Consider the following 24330-nt stretch of genomic DNA (forward strand, 5'->3'; position numbering starts at 1 on the left):
AAGGGGGTGATGGACCCTCGCCCCTGGGCTTTGACGTAGCCTGAGTCCTCATTCTGTCTGCAAGAAGTCTCCTAATCTCTTGGCTGCTTTACTTCCCCTGCCTGACTTAAGCCTGAAACAATGACAGAGGGCGGTGCAGTCCTGTGCTGGAAAGGGCGGATTCCACAGGTGATCAGGTCTAAGAAAGAATACACAAAACCCTGTGAAACCTGCTTTGCTAAGAATGTCCTCAATTTTCCAATGTGTCCAAGCATGAAATGAGTTTGTTTCCCAAAGTTTTATAGCCCTTTAGCTAACTGACCCTGACTCGGAATAAGCCCTCAGAGTTCTTTGTATGTTATCTATTGTTTGATCCTTACTGCCTGACAGTGATTGGTGAGCTTTACCTGCATTTCTGTGCAAATTGAACTCAATAAAAGCCCATTGAGGAAAAGGTCCTTGGTCCTTCTCCTTTGAGAGATCAGCCACCTTTCCTCCCCAAGCAGATCGTGTCTTGGTAGACTTATTTTCATCCGCAGCGGACGGCGGGGCTCTGTGGGCAAAGCTCCCCCACAGTCCACGACCATGTATGCCAGGGACTGTTGGGACAATTAGTTTCCTTTGTATCACACACAGATAAATGGGCAAAAACTCTTGTGATAGCCCACATTTTGCATTTTGAAGCAAACCATGCTTCCTTTTCTTTTGGTAGTCATGTAAGCAGCCTCTCAAATGAAGCTTGGCAATCGTAAAAACACAATAGTACACAATGACAATAACAATGACAACAGACCCATGTCCACTGCAGCATTATTCCCAGTAATTGGGTGGGAGCAACCTAAATGCTCATCATAGATGAATGGATAAGCAAGCTGTGGTATACCTGTATGACGGGATATTATTCAGCCTTAAAAAGGACAGAAATTCTGTCCCATGCCACAACATGGATGAACCTTTTGGACAATATGCTAAGTGAAATAGCCAGTCACAAAAGGACAAATACTACATGATCCCACTTTTATGAGGTTCTTAGAGTAGCCAAACTCATAGAAACAGAAAATAGAATGGAGGCTGCCAGGGACTAGGAAGAGGAAGAAAAGGAAGATGCTATTAATGGGTATGGAGTTTTCAGGTTTGCAAGATGAAAAAGTTATAGAGCTCTGTTGCACAATAATGTGAATATAGTTAAATCTCCTGGAATGTACATTTAAAATTAAGATGGTAAATTTGTTATGTGTTATTGACAATAAAAATGATAACAATGATGACAATAATAATATTGTCCGTAACTAACACTTTCTGAACAGTTTTTAAATTATTTTTTTAAATCTTATTTTTTATTTTTTTAGAGAGAGGAAGGGAAGGAGAGAAACATTGACGTGAGAGAGAAGCATTGACCGATTTCCTTCTGTATGTGTTCTGACGAGGGACCAAGCCTGCAACCCAGGCCTGTGCCCTGACCAGGAATTGAACTCATGACCTTTCGGTTTATAAGGCAACACCCAATGAACTGAGCCACACCAGCAGGGCTGCTTTCTAAACACTTTAACAGACCCCAGACATGGGGTTATGTGCCAGTGTACATTATCATATTTTAGCTTTTCAAAAGCCTCTCAAGGTGGACACTAATTCTCCATTCTACCCATGAGCAAAGTGAGGCTCAGTAAGGCCTTCCATCTGCCCCAGTCACCCTCTTGCTAAGAGGCAAAGTGGTGATTTGAGGGCTGTCAGTTTGAATGCAGAGCTGCTCTCATCTACTGCTACAATACCACCCAGCTAGAAGGCCAGCATTTTGACAGAATGACACAAATCGTAAATTTTTAAATAGCTTCACTGACAGCAGAAGTAGAAATCCAGCTAGAGCTTTCTGTTCTCATAGGTAAGTAGCTCTTCCTCAGTTCAGCCAATCAAGACTTATCCTTGGCTTTTCCAAAGTAGATTCTATCAATCGGCTATCCTCTGGGTGCTTTTTGGTCATTTTTTTTTTGCTCCTGTGTGCTTTTACTTTGTTGTTCTTTGGAGGTAAACTTTTACTATGTATAATAAAAGGTTTATATACACAGATATATAGAATGCCCATGTTGTAAGTATACAGCTCACTGAATTTTTACAAACTGGTATCACCCACAGAGCCAGCACACCAAGATTAAGAAACAGAACATGGGGGAGAAGACAGCAGAGAGGTAGGTGGGAGGGTAGCCCACTCCCCCTGTGCTCGGCTGGAACACCTGGCCAATCTTCTGAGGAACAGAGTGAACGGCCAACTGAATCCCAGCATATGTAAAGGTTGGAGGCCAAAACTGTAGAGGACATTGAAAACCAGACAGTAAGGAGAGTGCTTTGGGACAGTAAGGTACCTGGGCCAGGTGCAGGGACCAGGATGCTGCAGGCCGAGGCCCCACACCAGTCGGGTCTGCCACAGAATTTTTGGAAGACAGCCAGGTAAACGGTTCCCTCCCCTGCCAAACGGAGGATAGAGTGGCACCAGGATGCTTGAAGTCTCTGGGGGGGAATGAAGACAAAGTGGGAGATGCAGAGGGGCGATGTTCACCCGCTGAGACTGTGGATACTGGCAGAGTCATTACTAGAGAAATTGGGGAGCCTGGTGACACCTGGAGAAGGGGGAAGACTTGGGCTGTGAGGGACCCAGACCCAGATAGTCTCCGGTCTGATTGGAAACTTGGGCTGTGTGAGAGGCTGGGAGTTTCTTAGGAGTGGAAGGCTGGAACAGGAGGATTTTGTTAAAAAAAAAAAAAAAAAAAAAAAAAAAAGGCTCTCAGTGGCTGTTTAAGAAACTCTCCTGCATCGGACGCCACCGCCACCTTGGCTGCACACCCACAGCCCCCGCAGCCGCAACATTTGCGGCACCCCCACCACTGCAGCAGAGGAGAGCTGGCCTCCCCCACTGCAGCTGAGCTCCTGCCTTTGACACCACGACCACAGCTGCACCCCTGCGCCACCCCCCAGGGGCAGAGGTGGTACAGCCAAGCCTGCTTCTGCAGCAGTGTGTTCCAGCCACTGCCCTAGCCACGGATACACCCCCGCCCCTGCAGCCATGGCAGTACCCACACCGGCTTGGTCTGGCTGGCTAAGAGGAAGGAGGAGTCAGGGGCCAGGAGGCAGAGGAGAGCAACAGGGCTCAGGGAGTTAGCAGTTCCAAGAAAGACATAACCCTGTGGGGGACCTGAACTATGCTGAAAAGACTTTGAGAGTACCTAGCACCTACAACAGCAAAGAGTGAGAAGATGGACTGTGTGACTTGCCCCTAATTGGTGCAGGTCAAGGAAAGCACAACTGATGGACTGAAGGCGCTGGACTGGTGCAGAAGGGCACTGGGGGCACAAGAGCAACCTGAGGAACTTGGCTGGTGGCTGGGAAACTGTGAAGAGTCTGGTCCAGACCTGGCCCCCATCTTCCCAAAAGCATAGTAAGGGAGAAAGGCAAAACCGAACCCCCCTCAGTCTGCCACAGGTAGGAAGATCACCAGAATTTGCTTGGCCGGTTTAAAGTCAGCAGGAGGCTTTCCGGCCTTCCTTCCTTCCTTCCTTCCTTCCTTTCTTTTCTTCTTCTTGTTTTTCCCCCCAGGTGAGACAATAAGACCTGGAGCTGTGAAAGGACCACAGTCAGATTCGAACAAGGATCACAAAGCTAATCCCAACAACTGAGAAACTGAGACAAATTTCACTTTGCTATTCCAGAGAACTTGCATGTTATTATTTATTTGTATTATTATTATACTTTCATTATTTTTACTTCTTTTATTTTACTAGCATTTCTTTATTTCTTTTCTGTTTAGTATTCTCCATTTCATTTGTTTCTTTAATTGCATTGTTAGACGGGTTTTCCTTGTTCTCTCTTTCATAGTGTATTTTTAATATTCCTTCTTTCACTTCACTTGAGTTCCAATTACACAGTACTCTAGGTCATGTACTTCCTAGTCTTCTTATTCAGATCATATAGTTTCTGTCATATAATTCTTATTCCAGTATTATTATAAATAATTATTATTCCATACAATTGTAAATACTACATAGCACTGCTCTCAGATCTTAGCCCATTTCACTGTCTTCTGGAAATTTATGACTATTGTTGTTAACTCTATTCTCTTGCTCATTAAGTCTACTTTCCATCCTTTCCTCTCATTCTATCTTATAATCTGACTTCCCAAAAGCTCACTGTTTTCTGGATTCAACATACATTCCTTACCCCTCTACCAAGAGACTTACCTTTTTTTTACCCTTTCTAAAAACTGGCTAGTTGTATGAAATATCATGGTTAACACTATACTTATCGAAAGGATCTCCTATCTCTTCTCTAATGATTGGTATATTAAATCCCATAGAATACTCTCCTGCTGTCTTAATCCATTTTCCTTCCCCCTCCAATTGATCACCTAAAAGAGTAGGTGGGAACTGTGAACACCAGCATACCTACTGGAGAAAGAACCCACCAACAAAGGAACCACCAACAGATAATAATGGAAAAGGTGAAGGAGTGAGTGGAAGGCACACCTGGAATTACAAATAAATGGTAGAGAAGTTACCCAGAACAAACAACAGAACAATAAGGAGACAGAAGCCTCGAAACCTTGGAGAGAGAGAAGGACCAGCTCCAATACAACCTCTCCACACCTACACAACAGAATACAAGACATGGTGGTCACAGTGACCCTCACTTAGCCATCTGGAGGGAAGGACCCACCAAAGAAACACCCAACAACAATCAAAACCCAAAGACATGCAGAGAGCCAACATAAATGACAGCCGAAAAGAAGCAAGTTTAGGAGATCAAGGAGACTGCACCACTGGACCTCACAGGTCTCTTCCCATAGAAGTTCACACCATAAACCCAGGGAGACAGAACACATCAATTTAAGAAGCAGAGTCAAGCAAGAAGAGTTTCACGAACAATGGGAAGACAAAGAAACAATCCCCAAATTGAAAGGAAAGGAGGAAGCCTCAGGAACAATGCTTAATGAAACAGGGGCAAGTCAACTGTCAGATAGTGAGTTTAAAGCAATGGTTATAAGAAAGTTCAATGAGCTAACCGAGAATTACCAAAAACTACAGGGAAGCAATGATGAACTCATTGCAAACTACATCAACATGGAAAAGGAAATAGAAACTATCAACAAGGGCCAGGAGGAAATAAAGAGCACAATTTCTGAACTAAAGAACACAGTAGAAGAAATGAAAAGCAGGCCAGAGGAAGCAGAGGATAAATCAGCAAGCTGGAGGACAAGGTAGAAAAAAACACCCTGAAAGAGCAAGAAAAGGAAAAAAGAATTAGAAAAAATGAGGAAGTATTATGGGAACTGCAAGACAACATGAAACATAATGATATCTGCATAATAGAGATACCAGGAGAAGAAGAAGAACAAGGGATAAAAAACATGTTTGAAAAAATAATGATGGAAAACTACCCTAATGTGATGAGAGAAAAGTCACCCAAATCCAGGAGACACAGAGAGTCCCAGTCAAGAGGGACCCAAAGAGGCCCACCTCAACACACATCATAATGAAAATGGCAAAATTCCAAGACAGAGAATGTGAAGAGCAGCAAGGGAGAAACAGGAAGTAACATAGGAGAGCCCAGATAAGATTAGCAGCTCACTTCTCAGTGAAACCCTCCAAGCCACAAGGGAATGCCAAGGAACATTTCAAGTAATGAAAAACACAGGTCTACAACCAAGACTACTTTATACAGCAAATCTCTCAATTAAAATGGAAGGTCAAATAAGGACTTTCCCACACAAAAGATGCCTCAAAGAATAAACCTTCACCAAACCAGCTCTGCAAGAGATGTTAAAGGGACTGATTTAAGAAAAGGAAGGAAAAGAGTGAGAGAAAGAGGAATACAGGTATAAAAATATGGCATGAATAAGTACCTATCAATAATAAACTTAAATGTAAATGGATTAAATGTTCCAATCAAAAGACACAGAATAGCTGAATGGATAACAAATCATGACCCACATATATGCTGCCTACAAGAGACCCATCTCAGGACAAAAGACCTACACAGACCGAAAAGTGAAAGGCTGGAAACAAACATTCCAAGCAAATGGACAGGAAAGAAAATCCATGGTAGCAATACTCATATTAGAAAAAACAGACTTCAAAACAAGGGCCTTAAAAAGAGATCCAGAAAGTCACTTCATAATACTCAAGGGAAGAATCCATCAGGAACACATAAACATTGTAAATATACATGCACCCAACATAAAAGCACCCAAATACATAAAGAATATCCTGGAAGACTTCAAGAAAGATATTGACAGCAGCACAGTTACAATAGGGCACTTTGACACTCCACTGTCAAAAATGGATAGATCTTCCAAACAAAATATCAACAAAGATATTGCGGCTTGAACAATGTCTTAGATCATATGGATTTAACTGATATATATAGAGAGAGCCTTTCATTCGAAGATGAAACCAACCTCAAGGAAAAACTCAAAAACACTCAAACTCATGGAGATTGAATAGCATACTATTAAACAATGATGGATCAAGGAGGAAATCAAAAACTTTCAGGAAACAAATGAAAATGAACTCACAACAAATACAAAACTTATGGGACACAGTGAAGGAAGTCCTGAGAGGGAAGTTCATAGTGATACGGGCCCACCTAAAAAATAGAAACATTTCAAATAAACAACCTAACCCTACACCTACAAGAACTTGAGGAACAACAACAAAGACAGCCCAGAGCAAGTAGAAAAAAGGAAATAAGCAAGATCAGAGTGGAATTAAACAACATACAGACTAAAAGCACAATTCTAAGGATCAATAAATCCAGGAGCTGGTTCTTTGAAAAAGAAATAAACCGACAACACTTTAATCAGACTCATCAAGAAAAAGAAAGAGGGTACCAGAATAAACACAATCAGAAATGAGAGAGAAGAGAATACAACTGATACCACAGAAATACAAAGGATTGTAAGAAATTACTATGAAGAACTGTATGCCAAGAAATTTGAAAACCTAGGTGAAATAGACACATTTCTAGAAAAATATAATGTTCTAAAACTCAATGAAGAAGCAGCAGAAAGCCTGAACAGACCAATAACAGCTGAGAAAATTGAAGAGGTAATCAAAAAACTCCTGACACTCAAAAGCCCTGAACCAGGAGGTTTCACAGGAGAATTCTACAAAGCATTTAAAGAGGAGCTAACCTCTATCCTTCACAGACTATTCGAAAAAATCCAAAATGATGGAAGACTCCCAAACTCTTTTTTTGAAGCCAGTATCATCTTAATCTCAAAACCAGATAAAGACACAACAAAGAAAATTTCAGGCCAGTATCTCTGATAAACATAGATGCTAAAATCCTCAACAAAATATTGGCAAACTGCATACAGCAATACCTTAAGAATACCCAGGGATGCAAGGATGGTACAATATTTGCAAATCAATACATGTAACACATCACATAAATGAAAGCAAAGACAAAAATCACATGATCATATCAACAGATGCGAAAAAAGCATTTGATAAGGTACCCTTTATCAAATGGGTAAAAGCACTGATTTATGATAAAAACACACAGCAAAGTGGGAATAGAGGGAGCATTCCTCAACATAATAAAAGCCATATATGAGAGACCTATAGCGAACATCATACTCAATGGGTAAAAACTAAACACTTTACCACTAAGATCAGGAACAAGACAAGGATGTCCACTTTCACTACTTCTTTCAACATATTACTGGAGTTCCTAGCCACAGCAATCAGGCAAGAAAAAGAAATGAAAGGCATCCAAATATGAATGGAGAAAATGAAACTGTCATTGTTTGCAGATGACATGAAAGTGTACACAGAAAGTCCTATAGAATCCACCAAAAAAACTACTCAACCTAATAAATGAATTTGGCAAAACAGCCAGATACAAAGTCAATACTCAGAAATCAAAGGTATTCTTGTACACCAACAATAAAATATCAGAAACAGAAATCAAGAAAAAAATCCCATTTGATATAGCAACAAGAAAAATAAAGTACTTAGGAATAATCCTAACCAAGGAGGTAAAACACCTGTACTCAGAAAACTACACAACACTGAAGAAAGAAATTAAGGAAGACTCAAACAAATGGAAGCATGTACCATGCTCATGGATTGGAAGAATTAACATCATCAAAATGGCCATACTACCCAAAACGATTTATAGATTCAATGCAATCCCTATTAGAGTACCCATGACATATTTCACAGATATAGAACAAACATTTCAGAAATTTATATGGAACCATAAATGACCCCGAATAGCTGCAGCAATTTTGAGAAACAAGAACAAAGCAGGAGGGATCACAGTACCTGATACCAAACTGTATTACAAGGCCACTGTCATCAAAACAACCTGGTACTGGCATAAAAACAGGCACATAGACCAATGGAACAGAACAGAGACCCCAGAAATAAACTCGAGTCTATACGGTCAATTAATATTTGACAAAGGAGGCAGAAGCATAAAATGGAGCAAAATCAGCCTCTTCAATAGATGGTGTTGGGAGATCTGGATAGCTACGTGCAAAAAAATGAAACTCGATCACCAACTTACGCCATACACGAAAATAAACTCAAGATAGATAAAAGACTTAAATATAAGTCGTAACACCATAAAAGTCCTAGAGGAAAACATTGGCGGGTAAATCTCAGACATTCCACGCAGCAACATCCTCACAGACATGTCCCCTAAAGCAAGGGGCATAAAGGGAAGAGTAAACAAATGGGACCTTATCAAATTAATAAGCTTCTGCGTGGATAAAGAAAACAGCATTAAAATGAAAAGAGTACCAACTGAATACTAAAACATATTTGCCAATGATACCTCAGACAAGGTATCTCCAATATATATAAAGAACTCAAACGACTCCACTCTAAGAAGACAAGAAACCCAATTAAAAAATGGGCAAAGGACCTGAACAGACACTTCTCTAAGGAGGACATATGGAGGGCCCAAAGACATATGAAAAGAAGCTCAGCATCACCAGCCATCATAGAGATGAAAATTCAAACCACAATAGGATACCACTTCACACTGGTCAGAATGGCCATCATAAACAAGTGTTGGAGAGGATGTGGAGAAAAAGGAACCCTAGTGTACTGTTGATTGCAATGCAGACTGGTGAGGCCACTGTTGAAAACAGCATGGAATTTCCTCAGAAAACTAAAAATGGAACTGCCCTTTGACCCAGCAATTCCACTGCTGGGATTATAACCTAAGAGCCCTGAAACACCAATCCAAAAGAACCTATGCACCCCAATGTTCCTAGCAGCACAATTTACAATAGCCAAGTGCTAGAAGCAACCTAAGTGCCCATCAGCAAATGAGTGGTTCAAAAAACTATGGTACATTTACACAATGGAATTCTATGTAGCAGAGATAAAGTAGGAGGTTCTACCCTTTGCAACAGCATGGATGGAACTGGAGGGCATTATGCTAAGTGAAATAAGCCAGGCGGTGAGAGACAAATACCATATGATCTCACCTTTAACTGGAACATAATGAACAAAAGAAAAAAGCAAGCAAAATATAACCAGAGATTTTCAAATTAAGAACAATTTAACAATAGCCAGAGGGGAGGGGGAGGGGAGGGGACAGTGGGGAGATGGATTTCAGGAACTACTATAAAGGACACATGCACAAAACCAAGGGGGAGGGTGAAAGCAAGGGAGGGAGGTGGGTTTGACTTGGGTGGGGGGAGAGGTAGGGAGAAAATGCAGACAACTGTAATTGAACTACAGTGAAGTAATTAAAAAAAAAAAGAAACAAAACCAAATAGTAAGCTATGTTCTAAGAGAACATATGACATATAGGGTGGGGAAAAGTAAGTTACAGATGTTCATATGGAAATAATACAATAATAATAATACAAGAATAAACTGTTTTGTGTACTCACAATTGTAAACCTACTTTTGTCCTACTGTGTATTTAGCCAGCTTTGAAATGGGCAAACCCATACATTAGGCAAGTCAATGCTTTTGGATCTGAGCTACTGAAATTCGTGGGCATGAGTGCAGATACAAATGTACTAGTATGTTTACAGCAGCATCATTTGTCACAGCAAAAGGTTGAGAACAACCTAAGTATCCCATCATTTAATATAGAGGTTGCCAATTACAGCATATGCATTCATTGGAAGTGTATGAAACTATTTAAAAGGAAGTGAATTCTTTTTAGGTCCTCAAAAGGAATGATCTTAATGACATTTTAATGGGGGAAGGTATGAAAAGTATGGGTGTATGTGACACTTATATTAGCATATTTCAAAAATATGTATTTATGTATATGTATATATGGACTTTGATCAGAAGGATACATAAGAAACTGGTAATGGTGGCCCTGGAGGGAGAGTTGTGGGAAAAGGGTGAGAGGGAGACGGTCTTCCTTGTGTATTCTTTTTTAATGCCATCCACACATTACTTTCATAAAAAGATTAAAAGTGTCCTGGGTGTTTCTCTTCTGTATATTTCTGTAAGGTCAAGGAAAGGTCCCAACTATTCCCTTCTCCCAAGTCAAACAGGAAATAAAACAGCAACGTCAATATGACATCACCTACCGTGATCTTTCTGTGGTCAGGAAACTCCAGGCCAAAATAGTCACCTTCCACAAGGTTGAGGTGGTTGCAAACTGCATCCAGCAACACTTTCCCCGGTGCTCTTTGCTGGGAACAGAAACAAGAGAAGTTATGCCCTCTGAGACAGGCAGAAGCACAGAGAGTTCCCAGATACCTCTTCCTGCCACACACAGTGTTCCCTGTCACTATCATCTTCCATTAGTGTAGCAATTTTCAACCAGTGTTTTGCAAGAAATTTTAAAACATGTAATACCTGAGTATTTAGTCAGGGGCACTCACCTCTTTTCCCTTATATTGTCAAATAAAAAATGACAACGGCCAACACAACAGTAGTCGTCTGATGTGAACGAATCAAAATTATACCTATTTTTTTGTCACACTTGCAAAAAAATATATTTTTGGTTTGCCACAGAATTTTTGGTATTTAGTTTATGTGTGCCATGAGATGAAAACGATTGAAGATCACTACAGTAGTGGGATATACTTGTTATAATTAGCCAATATTGATACATTACTATCATCAAATGAAGTCCATTGTTTACAGTAGTGCTCATTCTTTGTCTTGTATAGTTCCAGGGAGTTTGACAAATGTATAATATCATGTATCCACCATAACAGTAGCATCATCCTAAAAGTCCATTATGCTCTACCTCTTCAACCTTTATCCTCCTCCTCCTTAACCCTGGCAACCAATGATTTTTTTTACTGTGCTTATAGTTTTGCATTTTTAAGAATATCATATAGTTGGAATTGCAAAGTATGTAGATTTTTCAGACTGGCATCTTTCACTTGCCAATTTACATTTAAGCTTCCTTCATGTCTTTTCATGGCTTGACAGCTCATTTCTTTTTATTGTTGAGTACTATCCCATCCTCTAGATTGATCACAGTTTGTTTATACATTCCCTTATTGAAGGACATCTTGGTTACCCAGGTTTTTGCAATTATGAATACAGTTGCTATAAAACCTACACTTGTGTATAAGTTTTGGGTGGATGTAAGTTTTCAATTCATGATCCCATTCCCTTTTTGTGGCCATTGAAATTCTGCTCTCTCTCCTCCATGCATATGGTAAAATTTATGGCTTTTTTCTCTAGGTTCTATAGCATTTTGTGCAGACTCATCTAGACTACACATGCAGTAAAGGCAAAGGCCGTATTTTATTAATCCCTCTATGTTCAATGTTTAAAGAGCAACCAATTTTGTTAAAATGCATGAATCAAGAAAAGTTTCTCATTCCACTATATTATATATAAATACCTATGAGTCTGTCTTTCTAATTAAATTCTGAACTATTAATTCATCTTTATATTCCTACTGCTTAGCAAAGCACCTGGAACTTGATCAATGCCTGCTAAAATCAATACTACACTGAATCTGTAAGGAAAGGGAATATGATATATAAGAACCTGATTTCTACCCTGATAGCTTAGAATCATATGCTTTGGTTTCTCTTCATTATCCAGTGGACTCTTAATGACCCATCAGTAAAATATACCCAACTCCACCACATCAAACACTGAAAGAAAAATGTTTCAAAGACATGGTTATCTCTAGTTGCCACTTTCCTAGCTTCATCTCCCCTCTAAGAGCAGAACATTTAGGAACCAATTAGCAACCCAGGAGACTAGCTGATGGTTGCTAAGTCAGAGTCTGACAAGTACAATGATGAATGTGTCCATTGATCTGCCCCAGTGTGACCTGAGGAGCCATCAAAGATGCTTCAGTGTCCAGCAATAAAGCATCTTTGTTTTGAACAGATACCAATTTATGCTCCCATAATTACTCATCATTAAAATCCAGAAGATGCTCACAGCTATTTAAGGGAGAGCAACATACTCCATGAATAATTCCAAACTCACCAGGCTTTAGACTTTGAATGCCTGGTCCAAGGGTTGAGTCATTTTACTTGCAGTGATGGATGGCAGGAGTAACATGTGATTGAATAAAAACCCCACTGTCTTCTGTCAAACATACCCTCCCCCATACACCTGCATTTATCCAGTGGATGTAAGAGCCACATGAATGACTGGTCACCAATCTTATTTTTCATCTCTTTGTGGTACCACTGTGCCCTATTCAGTCATGCTGAAAGCATTCAGGAATTCCTCAGACAGGCTAAAACAGGGTCCTGGGTGCAAGTTCTCACACCTGCCTCCAAAGAGTCACATAAGTAACTGATACACAACTCTTTGTTCTAAGTCCTCTTCTCTGTCCAGTAAAATGTGCAGGCATTAATAACAACATAATAAACAAGAGCCTGGAGGTAAGAAGTTGTGGAAGTGTTCCTATATCATAAGATGTTTATTAAAGAGAAGACCACATGCCAGTTTCACAATCCTTCTTTCTCACAACTCTTTTTTTTTCAGTTATATTTTATTGTTTATGCTATTATAGTCCTGAATTTCCGTCCTGGGGTCCCCTCCACCCTGGACCCCACAGTAGTACCTCAGGCAATTCCCACACCATTGTTCCTCAGGTAAAGGTCATACACGTAAGTTCCTTGGTTACATTATTTCCTATACTGTACTTTACATCCTCATGGCTATTGTGTAACTATCTACCAGTACTTCATCCCCTCACGTCTTCACCCATTCCCCCACATCCCCTACCCATCTGGCAATCACCAAAATGCTCTCAATGTCCATGATTCTGTCTCTGTTCTTGTTTTCTTAGTTTATTTTTTAGATCAATTGTTGATAGATATGTATTTTTTCCATTTTATTCATAGTTTTGATCTTTTTCTTTAAAAAGTCCCTTTAATATTTCATATAATAATGGTTTGGAAATGATGAACTCCTCCAATTTTTTCTTGTCTGGGAAGCTCTTTATCCACCCTTCCATTCTAAATGATAGCTTTGCTGGGTACAGCAATCTTGGCTGTAGGTCCCTGCTTTTCATGACTTTGAGTATTTCTTGCCTATCCCTTCTGGCCTGCAAAGTTTCATTTGAGAAATCAGCTGTCAGTCTTATGGGAACTCCCCTGTAGGTATCTAACTGCTTTTCTCTTGCTGCTTTTAAGATTCTCTATCTTTAACCACTGGCATTTTAATTATGATGTGTCTGGGGGTGGGGCCTGTTTGCATCCATCTTTTTGTGACTCTTCGTGCTTCCTGGACTTGTATATCTATTTTCTTCAACTATTTAGGAAAATATTCTTCATTATTTTTTCAAACAGATTTCCAATTTCTTGCTCTTTCTCTTCTCCTTCTGGCACCCCTGTAATGTGAATTTTGGACCTCTTGAAGTTGTCCCAGAGGCTGCTTATACTACCCTCCTTTTTTTGCATTATTTTTTTCTTCTTGTTGTTCATTTGATTCTTGGCTTTATCCACTTTACTGTTGTTTCCCTGTAACTAGTTCTTTATATCAATTAGTGAATCCTTCTTTACTGACTGGATCTTTTTTATTCAGACCTGTTGAGGTATTCACTAAGTTCCTTGAGCATCCTTACAACCAGTATTTTGAACTCTGCATCTGATAGATTGCTTATCTCCATTTCATTTAGCTCTTTTTCTGGAGTTTTAATCTATTCTTTCATTTGGGCCATGTTTCTTTGTCTCCTCATTTTGGCAGCTTCTTTGTGTTTGTTTGTTTCCTTTTTTAAAATGCATTTTATTGATTATGCTATTCCATTTGTCCCGTTTTTTCTCCCCTTTATTCCCCTCCACCCTGTACCCCCATTCCCACCCTTATTCCCCTTCCTTAGTTCATATCCATGGGTCATACATATAAGTTCTTTGGCTTCTCCATTTCCTATACTATTCTTAACCTACCCCTGTGTATTTTGTATCTATCATTTATTCTTCTTATTCCTTGTACCTTCCCTCCATTCTCCCTCCTTCCCCTCCCTGCTGATAACCCTCCATGTGATCTATATTTCTGTGAATCTGTTCCTGTTCTAGTTGTCTCATTAGTTTTTGTTTATGCTTTTTTAGGTTTGGTTGTTGACAGTTGTGAGTTTGTTGCCATTTTACTGCTCATATTTTTCATCTTCTTTTTCTTTGATAAGTTCCTTTAACATTTCATATAATAAGGGCTTGGTGATGATGAACTCCTTTAACATACCTTATCTGGGAAGCACTTTATCTGCCCTTCCATTCTAAATGATAGCTTTCCTGGATAGAGTCATCTTGGATGTGGGTCTTTGCCTTCCATGACTTCAAATACTTCTTTCCAGTCCCTTCTTGTCTGTAAGGTTTCTTCTGAGAAATCAGCTAATAGTCTCATAGGAATTCCTTTGTAGGTAACTGTCTCTTTTTCTCTTGCTGCTTTTAAGATTCTCACCTTATTGTTAATCTTGGGGAATGTAATTTTGATGTGACTTGGTGTGTGCTTCCTTGGGTCCAACTTCTTTGGGACTCTCTGAACTTCCTGGACTTCCTGGAAGTCTATTTCCTTTGCCTAATAGATTAGGGAATTTCTTAATTATTTATTCAAATAAGTTTTACATTTCTTACTCTTCCTCTTCTCCTACTGGCACCCTCATGATTGGGATGTTGGGACATTTAAAGTTGTCCCAGAGGTTGCTAATCCTCTCTTCATTTTTTTGAATTCTTGTTTCTTCATTGTGTCCTGGTTGAATGTTTATTTCTTCCTTCTGGTCCAAATTGTTGATTTGAGTCCCAGTTTCCTTGCCTTCACTGTTGGTTCCCTGTATATTGTCCTTTATTTCAGTTTTCATAGCTTCACTTCTTCCTGTATTTTGCAACCATACTCAACCATATCTGTGAGCTTCCTGATTACCAGTGTTTTGAATCCTGCATCTGATAGGTTGGCTATCTCTTCATTGCTTAGTTTTATTTTTTCTGGAGCTTTGATCTGTCTTCATGTGGGCCATATTTTTTTTGTCTCAGCGTGCCTGTTATGCAGTAATGGGCAGAGCCTTAGGTATTCACCAGGGCAGGACAACCCACTTCACTGCATATGTGGGGGAGGGGTCTGAGAGGGAACAATGCAGCTTGCTCAGCACTCGTCCAGCTTTCAGTCACTTCCTCCACTACCCACAATCTATGTGGGCCCTTCTGGTGCTTATCCCTGGGTGAGTGGGTTTGTGTACATGCTAGGATGCTGTGGATCTCTCCATCGAACTCTCCTGTGAGGCTGGGAATTTTTCCTGCCACCTGAACACCCACAGGTTTTTTCAGAGGTTTTGAGGCTTTATTTCTCTGTGCTGGAACCCTGGGTTGCATGGTGTGTCTTGCTCTCCAGTTGTTCCTCCCAGTTTATCCTCATGCAAATGTGGGACCACCAGCTCAGCCAGCCTGCTGTCTTGCTTGCCCTGGTCCTCCAGCCACTGCCTTTCTGTGAGTCCTCTCCACCTCAACTGCCCATCTCTGCCCCTCCTACAGGTCTGGATGAATGTTTCTTCCTTAACTCCTTGGTTGTTGGACTTAGATACAGTTCAATTTTCTGGCAATTCTGGTTATTTTTTGTTTTTTACATTTGTTGTCTTCCTCCTCTTGGTGTGCGAGGAGGGAAAGTGTATCAACCTATGCCTCCATCTTGGCCACTCCGTGTTTGTCTGTATGTACGTAATAAGTAGAGTTGCTTTGACTCTGTGTCTTGGTAGTGGGGCATAATATAGTAGCTATCCTGTAGGGTCCTGTGGCACAGCCTCCCCTATCACCCAAGGTGGGTACTCAAGGTGCACCCTTTGTGTGTAGGGCTGAGTACACCTTCATCTTGTAGCTGAGGTTTGATTGCTGTTGATAGATCAAGGGAGGGAGTTGCCCAGGCCAGTAAGCTGCAAGGATTATCTGTGACCACTTATCACCAATCTCTGCCCTCCATGGAGTATCAGCTGTGCAGGGACAGCATGGTGGTGATCCTACATAGTCTACAGCTATCCACCGGGTGCACTAACCTTGGGGTTTCCTGGATGGTGCAGGCTAAGGTCAGCCCCAATGTGTGTTTTGCTTGAGGCTACCCTACCTGTGGTATAAAACAATCTGAGATGACTGCTACTTGTCCTGGGCTTAGAGACTCCCATCGAAGCCAAGTTGTGAATCTAGGCTGGCTGCTACTAGTGTTGGGCCTAGGGCTCACTGAGGCCAGCTGTTGCTTGTTTGATAGGATTTAGGAGTTGTGAAGTGCGAGCCAAGACCAGCCATTCATATGGAAAACAGCTTGGGTGGGCCCATAAATTGGGTGGGTGGAGTCTCTGGGAATCTCCAAAGTGGGTCAAACAGTGTTAGTCAGCTTGATGTAGTCTGAAATATGGCACCAGCTTCCTAGCCCAGCAGCTCTGTGGGGGGAGGGTTTGGAAAAGGGGCAATGGCCTCTGCTTGCCTTGATGTCAGATCCTTCAGTTTCTCTCAGTATGTCACTGGTGTTTCAAACTGCTACCTCCATATTGGAGCTCAGACAGAGTGAGTCTGAGTAGATGAGTCCATGTGTGGGTTCTTTAAGAGGAACCACTTGGGGCTCCAGCAGTTTCTTCCACTGACTCAATCCCCCCTGGTTTTGCAGCCAGAAATTATGGGGACCTATCTTCCTGGCTGGAGGGTTCTGTGTGGAGAGGAGACTCCTTGCTCCCGAGATATCCCTCCTGGATTTTTATCCACCACACATGAGTGTGGGACCATCCTGTTTCGCGTCTATATCCCTCCTTGCAGTCTGGATGGATGTGATGTTTTAATTCTGTAGTTGTAAGACTTCCATTCAACTTGATCTCTGACGGTTCTGAGTGATGGTTGTTCTATATTTTAATTGTAATTTTGATGTAGTTGTGCAAAGAGGTGAGCTATGTCTGCCTATTCCACCATCTTGACAAAAGTCCTCTCTCACAATTTTTGATATTTCCTACTTATTAAAATATGAGCTACCAATTACATGACCAACTGGCAAGCATTCATATTTCCCAAGAATCCCAGGAAATAAGTGAATTTGCTAACTTCATCCAGGGTTTACAGACTGGGAAATAAGATTTTATAATTCAATGCTGGAAGTGTAAACACCAACAAAAATTCAATATGCAGTGGATGTTTTTATAGACATGATGTTCTACTAAGCACCTTGAGGTGTACTTACCACCTGAACTGGGTCTTTTACTGAGTCAGCAGAGATCTTTGTGAACATATCAAACATATCTTGGTAATACTAAGATGCTGGAAATAGATGCTTGAAATCTAGTTGATAAATGACAAATCTGGTCTCAATTCTTAATTTCTTCCTTTAAGTTTTTTATTTTGCACAAATCCTTTGTACAAAATGACTTTTCTATGATACCATAATTTTTATACAGGGAAAAGTTAAGAGTTTGAATGATATTATAGCTCTTAACATTCATCTATAAAATAAATGTCTATGTAGCATTATGTGAATTTCTCTGTGAATGCTGTTAATATTCAGGGATATAAGGAAAACCAGTATGTAGCATTGTTAGAAAGCATTTATAAGGTTTAAATGCAGCCACTACATGACAATTTCATGGGTAAGTGGTCCTCAGCATTCATTAACATTCCAATGTGTACCAGGCACTGCTGTAAAAAATACTTCTAGACATCATGATTCCAAAGTTAAGGGACCCAGTTTACCTTCCTTTTAGGAGTTGTGGTAGAAATGTCCATGAGTATCCATGTACCAAGGCTAAATTCTGCTTTAGAGAAAGCATCTTGAAGAAGGAAAGAAGCAAAGGAGGTGCATCCTCATTCTTTAAGAAAAATTATCCCTCCTTTTCCTCTTACTATGGATTTTCTCCATCAGTCTGCAACATCATTTCTCTACACTTGTCTCCAATGAATTTTTGAGCTTCATACTATTGGGTTGGCCAAAAAGTTTGTTTAGTTTTTCCGTATAATAGCTCTAGTGGTGCTTAGTTGTCTTTAACCTCATTCGAAACAAATTTGTTAGACCCCATTATGACAGCTTTCATATCAGCATGTATTTAAAAGAACTTTTCAAAATTGAATTTTTGTACAGCCATTGTAACATTGAAGATGGAAGAAGATATGTGACATTTTCAGTGTTTTATGACCTATTATTTCAAGAAAGGTAAAAATGCAACTGAAATGCAAAAAAAAAAAATGTGTGCAATGTATGAAGAAGGTGCTATGACTGATTGAAGTGTTAAAAGTGGTTTGCAAAGTTTCTTGGTACTGTTGACATTTTGGTCAAATAATTATTTTTTGTGGGGCTGTATTAGGCATTGGAAAATTTTTAGCAGCACCCCTGGCCACTACCCACCAGAAGCCAGCCAACATACTGAAAATATCCAAATTAATAAAGTTATTGGTGAAAATGAAAAATATGTCTTTTATTTTACAGGGAAGAACTAAAGAGACTTTTTGGCAAACCCTATAGAAGTCATTCTATTCAAAATCATATCACAGAATGTAAAATGCAGAGTGGTAATGACTGCGCAACATTGTGAATGTACTTAATGCCACTGAAGTATATGTTTAAAAATGGCTAAAATGTTTGATTTTATATTATGTCTGTTTTGCCACAACATATAAATGCAGGAGGGAAAAAGAACTGAGGAATGGGGTTCACATTATAATCAACTGGAGAGGGTTACTCACAATAGAATCTATTTACTTCACACAAGAGCTCAGAAAAATATTGATGGGTTGGACCCAGCTCAAGCAGAGTGGTTATGAGGAAGAGCCTATTACATGGGAAGAATGTGTGAATATCCACATGTGTGCACTAAAATTTTGCTAATATTTCTAAGCATAAAGAGCTCTTATATGTGTCTGGCAAAAAAGCCATAAAACAAACATTGCTGGAAGTAACCACAAATTATACATTTGGTACAGGCTTTGCACTGAAAACTGATGAGCAAACTGACAGTAACCAGAGGGAAGAAGGGAGGGAGATAACAGGGGAAAGAACGGGAAGGGTTGTCAAGAAACATGTATAAAGGACCCATGGACACTGAAGGTGGGAAGTGGGGATGGGTGGGGTGGGGGGAAAATGGAGACAACTGTACTTGAATAATATAAAAAAAGAAGAAAAAACTGATGATGAGGTTCAAAAGCTACCAATCCACTAGTCCTTTATTGCTAAAATGAACATGTAAGTCAATAAAATCTGAATGGCGGAAAAGGTGGCAACAGCATAGATTAAACTGGCAGGACAGAAAGTAAGAGATCCTAGGAGAAGTGATCTGTAAAGGGACTTCTCTCATATAGTAACTTCCTTTAAGAAACACAAAGATATACCATTAATATTTATGGCTATATAAGGTGTCATACATGAGGAAGGGAAACCAAGATATTTAGGCATCTTTTGAAAACCTATATTTGTTAGTAATGATTTAATATGAAAGGGATCTTTTGACAAATAAATAAAAAAGATTGACCCCAAATGTTTGAATTGGGAGTGAAGGGGCAGACCTGTAAGATTCCCACAGCCTCTAAAAAACTGTGACCACACACACTGCCAGCCTTGATTAACATATTCTAGAAGTGTACTCCTTACAAAAAAGAAGCCAAATGGTAATTATATGTTATATTTTAGAGAACAACCCAGTGATAAGAGATACTAAATAATCAAATTTTATCACTTTTTTTCCTATTGATTGGCTACTTTTACTATACACCCAAAGCATTTGAATTTTAATCTATTGTACAAACAAACTGACTGATTTCAAACTGTATGCCCTTATGCTTTCTGCATTTTGAATTAGTTTTCATGGAATGCCACGAAATTAAATTTTAGGAGGAGATTTACATTCTTGGGGAATGTCTGACAAGTAAGTACTGAATAATAAACATTGTATGCTGTGGGGCTATCTTATGCATTGGAAAATGTTTAGCAGCACCCCTGGCCACTACCCACCAGAAGCCAGCCAACATACTGAAAATACCCAAATTAATAAAGTTATTGGTGAAAATGAAAAATGTCTTTTATTTTACAGAAAAAAGCTGTATTCACATACAGCTTCGAGCTATTAAAAACTGTTAACCAAAGTTGCTTTAGTTTACTGTACTTTTAAAATATTTCTGTGCCTTCAAGTTACTTCTGTTACATAAAGTTTTATGTGGGAGTACTTCTTTTCCTCCCCTAAAAGAATAAAGACACCACTCTTTCTGGGTTGGGGGTGTTTTCACCTCCCCCTCTCCACCTCCTCACAGGGTCTGAACAAATGGTTCATCCTACTTGATACAAGCCAGTTCTGCCTTTCTGAAATAATTTCATAGACAGAAATCTATGAAGACGATGTCTGACTGGGTTTATAAAATTTGCATTGGCACAGGTTTCAGAAAGCTGTTTCTGAAAGTGTTTTGTTTTTTCTGGTTTGGGATCAATATTACCATGACGACCAGGGTATGCTGTTATCCAGCAGTAGGGAAGGGCATTTTTCAAAGGCCTTTGCCCCCTTTCTGTTACCATTAAAACTTATCATTGATTAGAATATTGTTCCAACGCCCATAAATCACTAACCTTTAACATGTCTGATCTTAGGGCATTAAAATGTTGTGGATTTTGTAACGGCCCTTTGGCAATTTTTGACCAGGTGAGTAGAAATAGTAATAATTATGACGGTTTGAGACACCTGGAGTACACTTGTCACGTGAGTAGCCATGCGCAGGTGCTGTGCTAGGTACTGAGTGAATGGAAATCAATAGGTATCTCTGAGTTGGGGTGCAAATAACCAGCTAAATTAGAATATGTGGTAATCGCTGTGTTAGAAACAGAGAGGGAGAGAGGGAGAGGGGCAGGGAGGGGTGTGGGGGAGAGAGAGAGAAAACGAATGAGCATGTGCTCTCTGGCATTTCTTCTTATAAAACACTAGTCCTATCAGATTAGGGCTTCACTCTGAGGACATTTGACCTTAATTACTTCCTTACTCCAAATCCAGCAATATTGGGAATTGAGGCTTCAACTTATGAATTGGGGAGAGGAGTGGGGGACACAATTCAGTTAACAGCACATGGAGTCATGAAAAGACTGGAGATACTATCTACCTTCTAGGATCAATGTGAAAACTAAATAAAACAATGACCCCAAAGTGCTTGACAAAAGGGCCTGGCATATAACATAACTACTCCATTATTGTCGCTGCTACCATGATGGGGAAATCTTAATTTATAGATTTCATGGCAGAGGAATGGATTGACATTGAAAAGGAGGGGGCCCACTTACTAATCCTAAAGTCATTTCTGTACAATGTCACAGAATGAAAAGCCTGGCTAACACATTGAAGTGCTGTGTGACAATGTCCTCAGGGGCAGAACGTATACTTGGGTCCATGCTTATTCAGTCCTAAAATGCTGCAGGAGGTGATTCCAAGCAACAGTTCTCCAATTTATGTGCTCACTGATCACTTGCAGACCTTGATAAGCTACAGATGCTGGGGTGAGGCCTGGGAATCTAAATTTCTAACAAGCTCCCTGCTGCTGTTGTGAAGATTATACTTTGAATAGCAAGATGCACACACGTGGATGAGTTGCTACTGAATGACAGGTGGATCCTCGACAGGCAGGGCTGGCTGGCTCTGTGGTCTCTTGCAAAAAAGTACCAAACCTACTGTTATGGGCTCAATTGTGTCCTTCAAAAAGATATGTTGAAGTCCTAACTCCTAGTACCTGTGAATGTGAATTTGGAAACAGGGTCTTGCCATTGTATCTAAATCAAGATGAGGTCATTAGGGTGGGCCCTACCTAACCCAATAGGACTTGTGTCCTCTTAAGAAGATAATGTGAAGACACAGACACAAAGGGAGGTTATGTGATGATGGTGGCAGAGATTCAAGTGATACAATTGAAAACCAAGGAACACCAAGGTTTCATGGCCCTCACAAAGAGCTGGAAGAGGCAAGGAAGGGTTCTACCGGATTCTACCAGAGTCTCAGAGGGAGTATAGCCCTGATTATGCCTTGATTTTGGACGTCCAGCCTCCAGAACTGTGGGAGACCAAATTTCTGCTACTGTAAGCCAACCATTGGTGATACTTTGTCACAGCAGCTCTTGCAAACTCTACCAGCCATTTTTAGTGGTGCCATTACCCATCTCTCAGGGACAAAGAATTCATGTTTAGCGCTGTCCCTTTCGAATAAAGGGATTACAACAAGTTAATAACCCAATAAATGGATTTGAGATAAAAATTCTCGCTTCAAATTTGTCTACCCTGACAACCAAATATACTCAGCAAGTAGTTGGCTAATTATGGGAGGTAATTCATTTCTCCTGCTGTTAAAAGATGTTCCTCTTTTTACTATTGTTGCTTCAGATGTGAATGCCGTTCTACAACTGAACTTCTTTTTAAAAAATATTCTCTTTTGAGAGCCTTCTACCTGGTGATGTAGAGGGTGGGATTCAGGCTAAGAAGTCACACAGATCACACCCTTTCCCCCACCCCACATCCATCCAGGACATCACCTTTCCAGCCCCTCTGCACACAGTCTGGAGCTAGCAATGAAGTAGAGTACAGTTTGAGCAAAAGGCCATGGCTAGCCTAGGCTTAATATAAATGATGAAAAGAACGTCATTCTTGTGACTAAATATGGCAGACTGAATACATGCAAGTTTATCTCTGCAATACCCAGAAAGCCTGCTTTAAACAAAACAGTAAAAGAAAAAAGGAAAAAAGGAATAAATTCATTAAAAAACAGTGAAAATGAAAGTAGAGATAACAGGCATGAGATTTCCCCCAGATTCTAGAAGATGACAGAAGAGAAAGCTGAAATCTAATGACAGAGGAGAGGAGAGAGAGAGTTAGGAACAAGAAACAGCCAAATCACGTAGAACTCCCCAAAAGGTCAGAAATGGGAGATGCCAGGTACTTTCAATAATGCAGAGTAGAGTAAAAACTTTTGAAAATGTTGTAATTTGTATCCTCATATAGCTAAGAGTTTACAACAAAAAGAAAAAAATTAGAAGGTTATAAAAAGGAATGTTTGAATAACAAGAAAGAGCTCTTCGAAATAAAGAAAAATAGCACAGCAGAGATAAAACTTGCACTAGAAGAGTCTAAAGATACAGTTGAAAATTCCTAGAAACTAGACCTGATGCCATAGAGATGGCAATGAGGAGAGAATGTAAGACATTTTGGACTCAGTTCAAGAGTTCCAACATTTAAATAATGTAACTTCTGGACAGAGACACCCAAGAGGAAAGGAAATTATGGAAGAATAACATAAGGAAAATTCCCAGAACTGAAAGGTTTAACTTCCTAGGCTGAAAGGGCCAGCAAGTATCTCACATAATGGAGTACAATCCATTTCAAGGCAAAGAAATTCAGAAGTACAAGGATTCAAAAGATGATTCTAAAAGTTATGAGAAAAGCAAAGGGTAGAATCAATTGGCACAAGACTTCTTAACAGCACATGAGAAGCCAGAACAGTGAGTCCCTACCATTTTCCCTATGGGACATTAACAATAATGTCTGTGTGACCTGCTGCAGTAAATAGACACTGGAGGACAGATGTGACTGCTCTCGGGGCTCACCCTGTGGACAGAGAGACCAATACATCTGACACCTGCAGCTCATCTAGGCTACATGCCCTGGAACATGCCAGGCTGGAGGACACAACATTGCCAAGGTCACACTCACTGTGGAGCTCAGATTCAAACCCAGCTTCAGAGAATCTGCTCCTAACCATTACACCTCAGAGTCTATTTATTCTCTTAATCTCTTTCAAGACTTCCATCCATAATTTGATGAACCAAATTGTCCTAGAGAAAACCTGCTGATAAAACCAAGGGAAGAGGCTCAAGTTTTGCAGGTGCTAAGGCACCAAAGTTAGTTAATAGGATATACAGTACTATACATATAGTTAGTATGATACATATGGTTAGTATGACCATAGTATGACACTGTCTCT

The 24330-nt window shown here is 40.0% G+C and overlaps 1 protein-coding gene across 3 annotated transcripts in view; it reads right to left on the reverse strand.

Moving 5' to 3' along the window:
• FARP1 (FERM, ARH/RhoGEF and pleckstrin domain protein 1) overlaps window positions 1-24330 on the reverse strand; it is a 388385-nt gene that overhangs the window by 120935 nt on the left and 243120 nt on the right. For all 3 annotated transcript variants that reach the window (XM_045186721.3, XM_045186722.3, XM_024578871.4), the window contains exon 3: window positions 10541-10645. In XM_045186721.3, coding sequence (XP_045042656.2) covers window positions 10541-10645 — 105 coding nt within the window. The remainder of the gene's footprint in view (window positions 1-10540; window positions 10646-24330) is intronic.

Source organism: Desmodus rotundus, chromosome 13 (genome assembly GCF_022682495.2).
Source record: "Desmodus rotundus isolate HL8 chromosome 13, HLdesRot8A.1, whole genome shotgun sequence".
Taxonomy (NCBI): domain Eukaryota; kingdom Metazoa; phylum Chordata; class Mammalia; order Chiroptera; family Phyllostomidae; genus Desmodus; species Desmodus rotundus.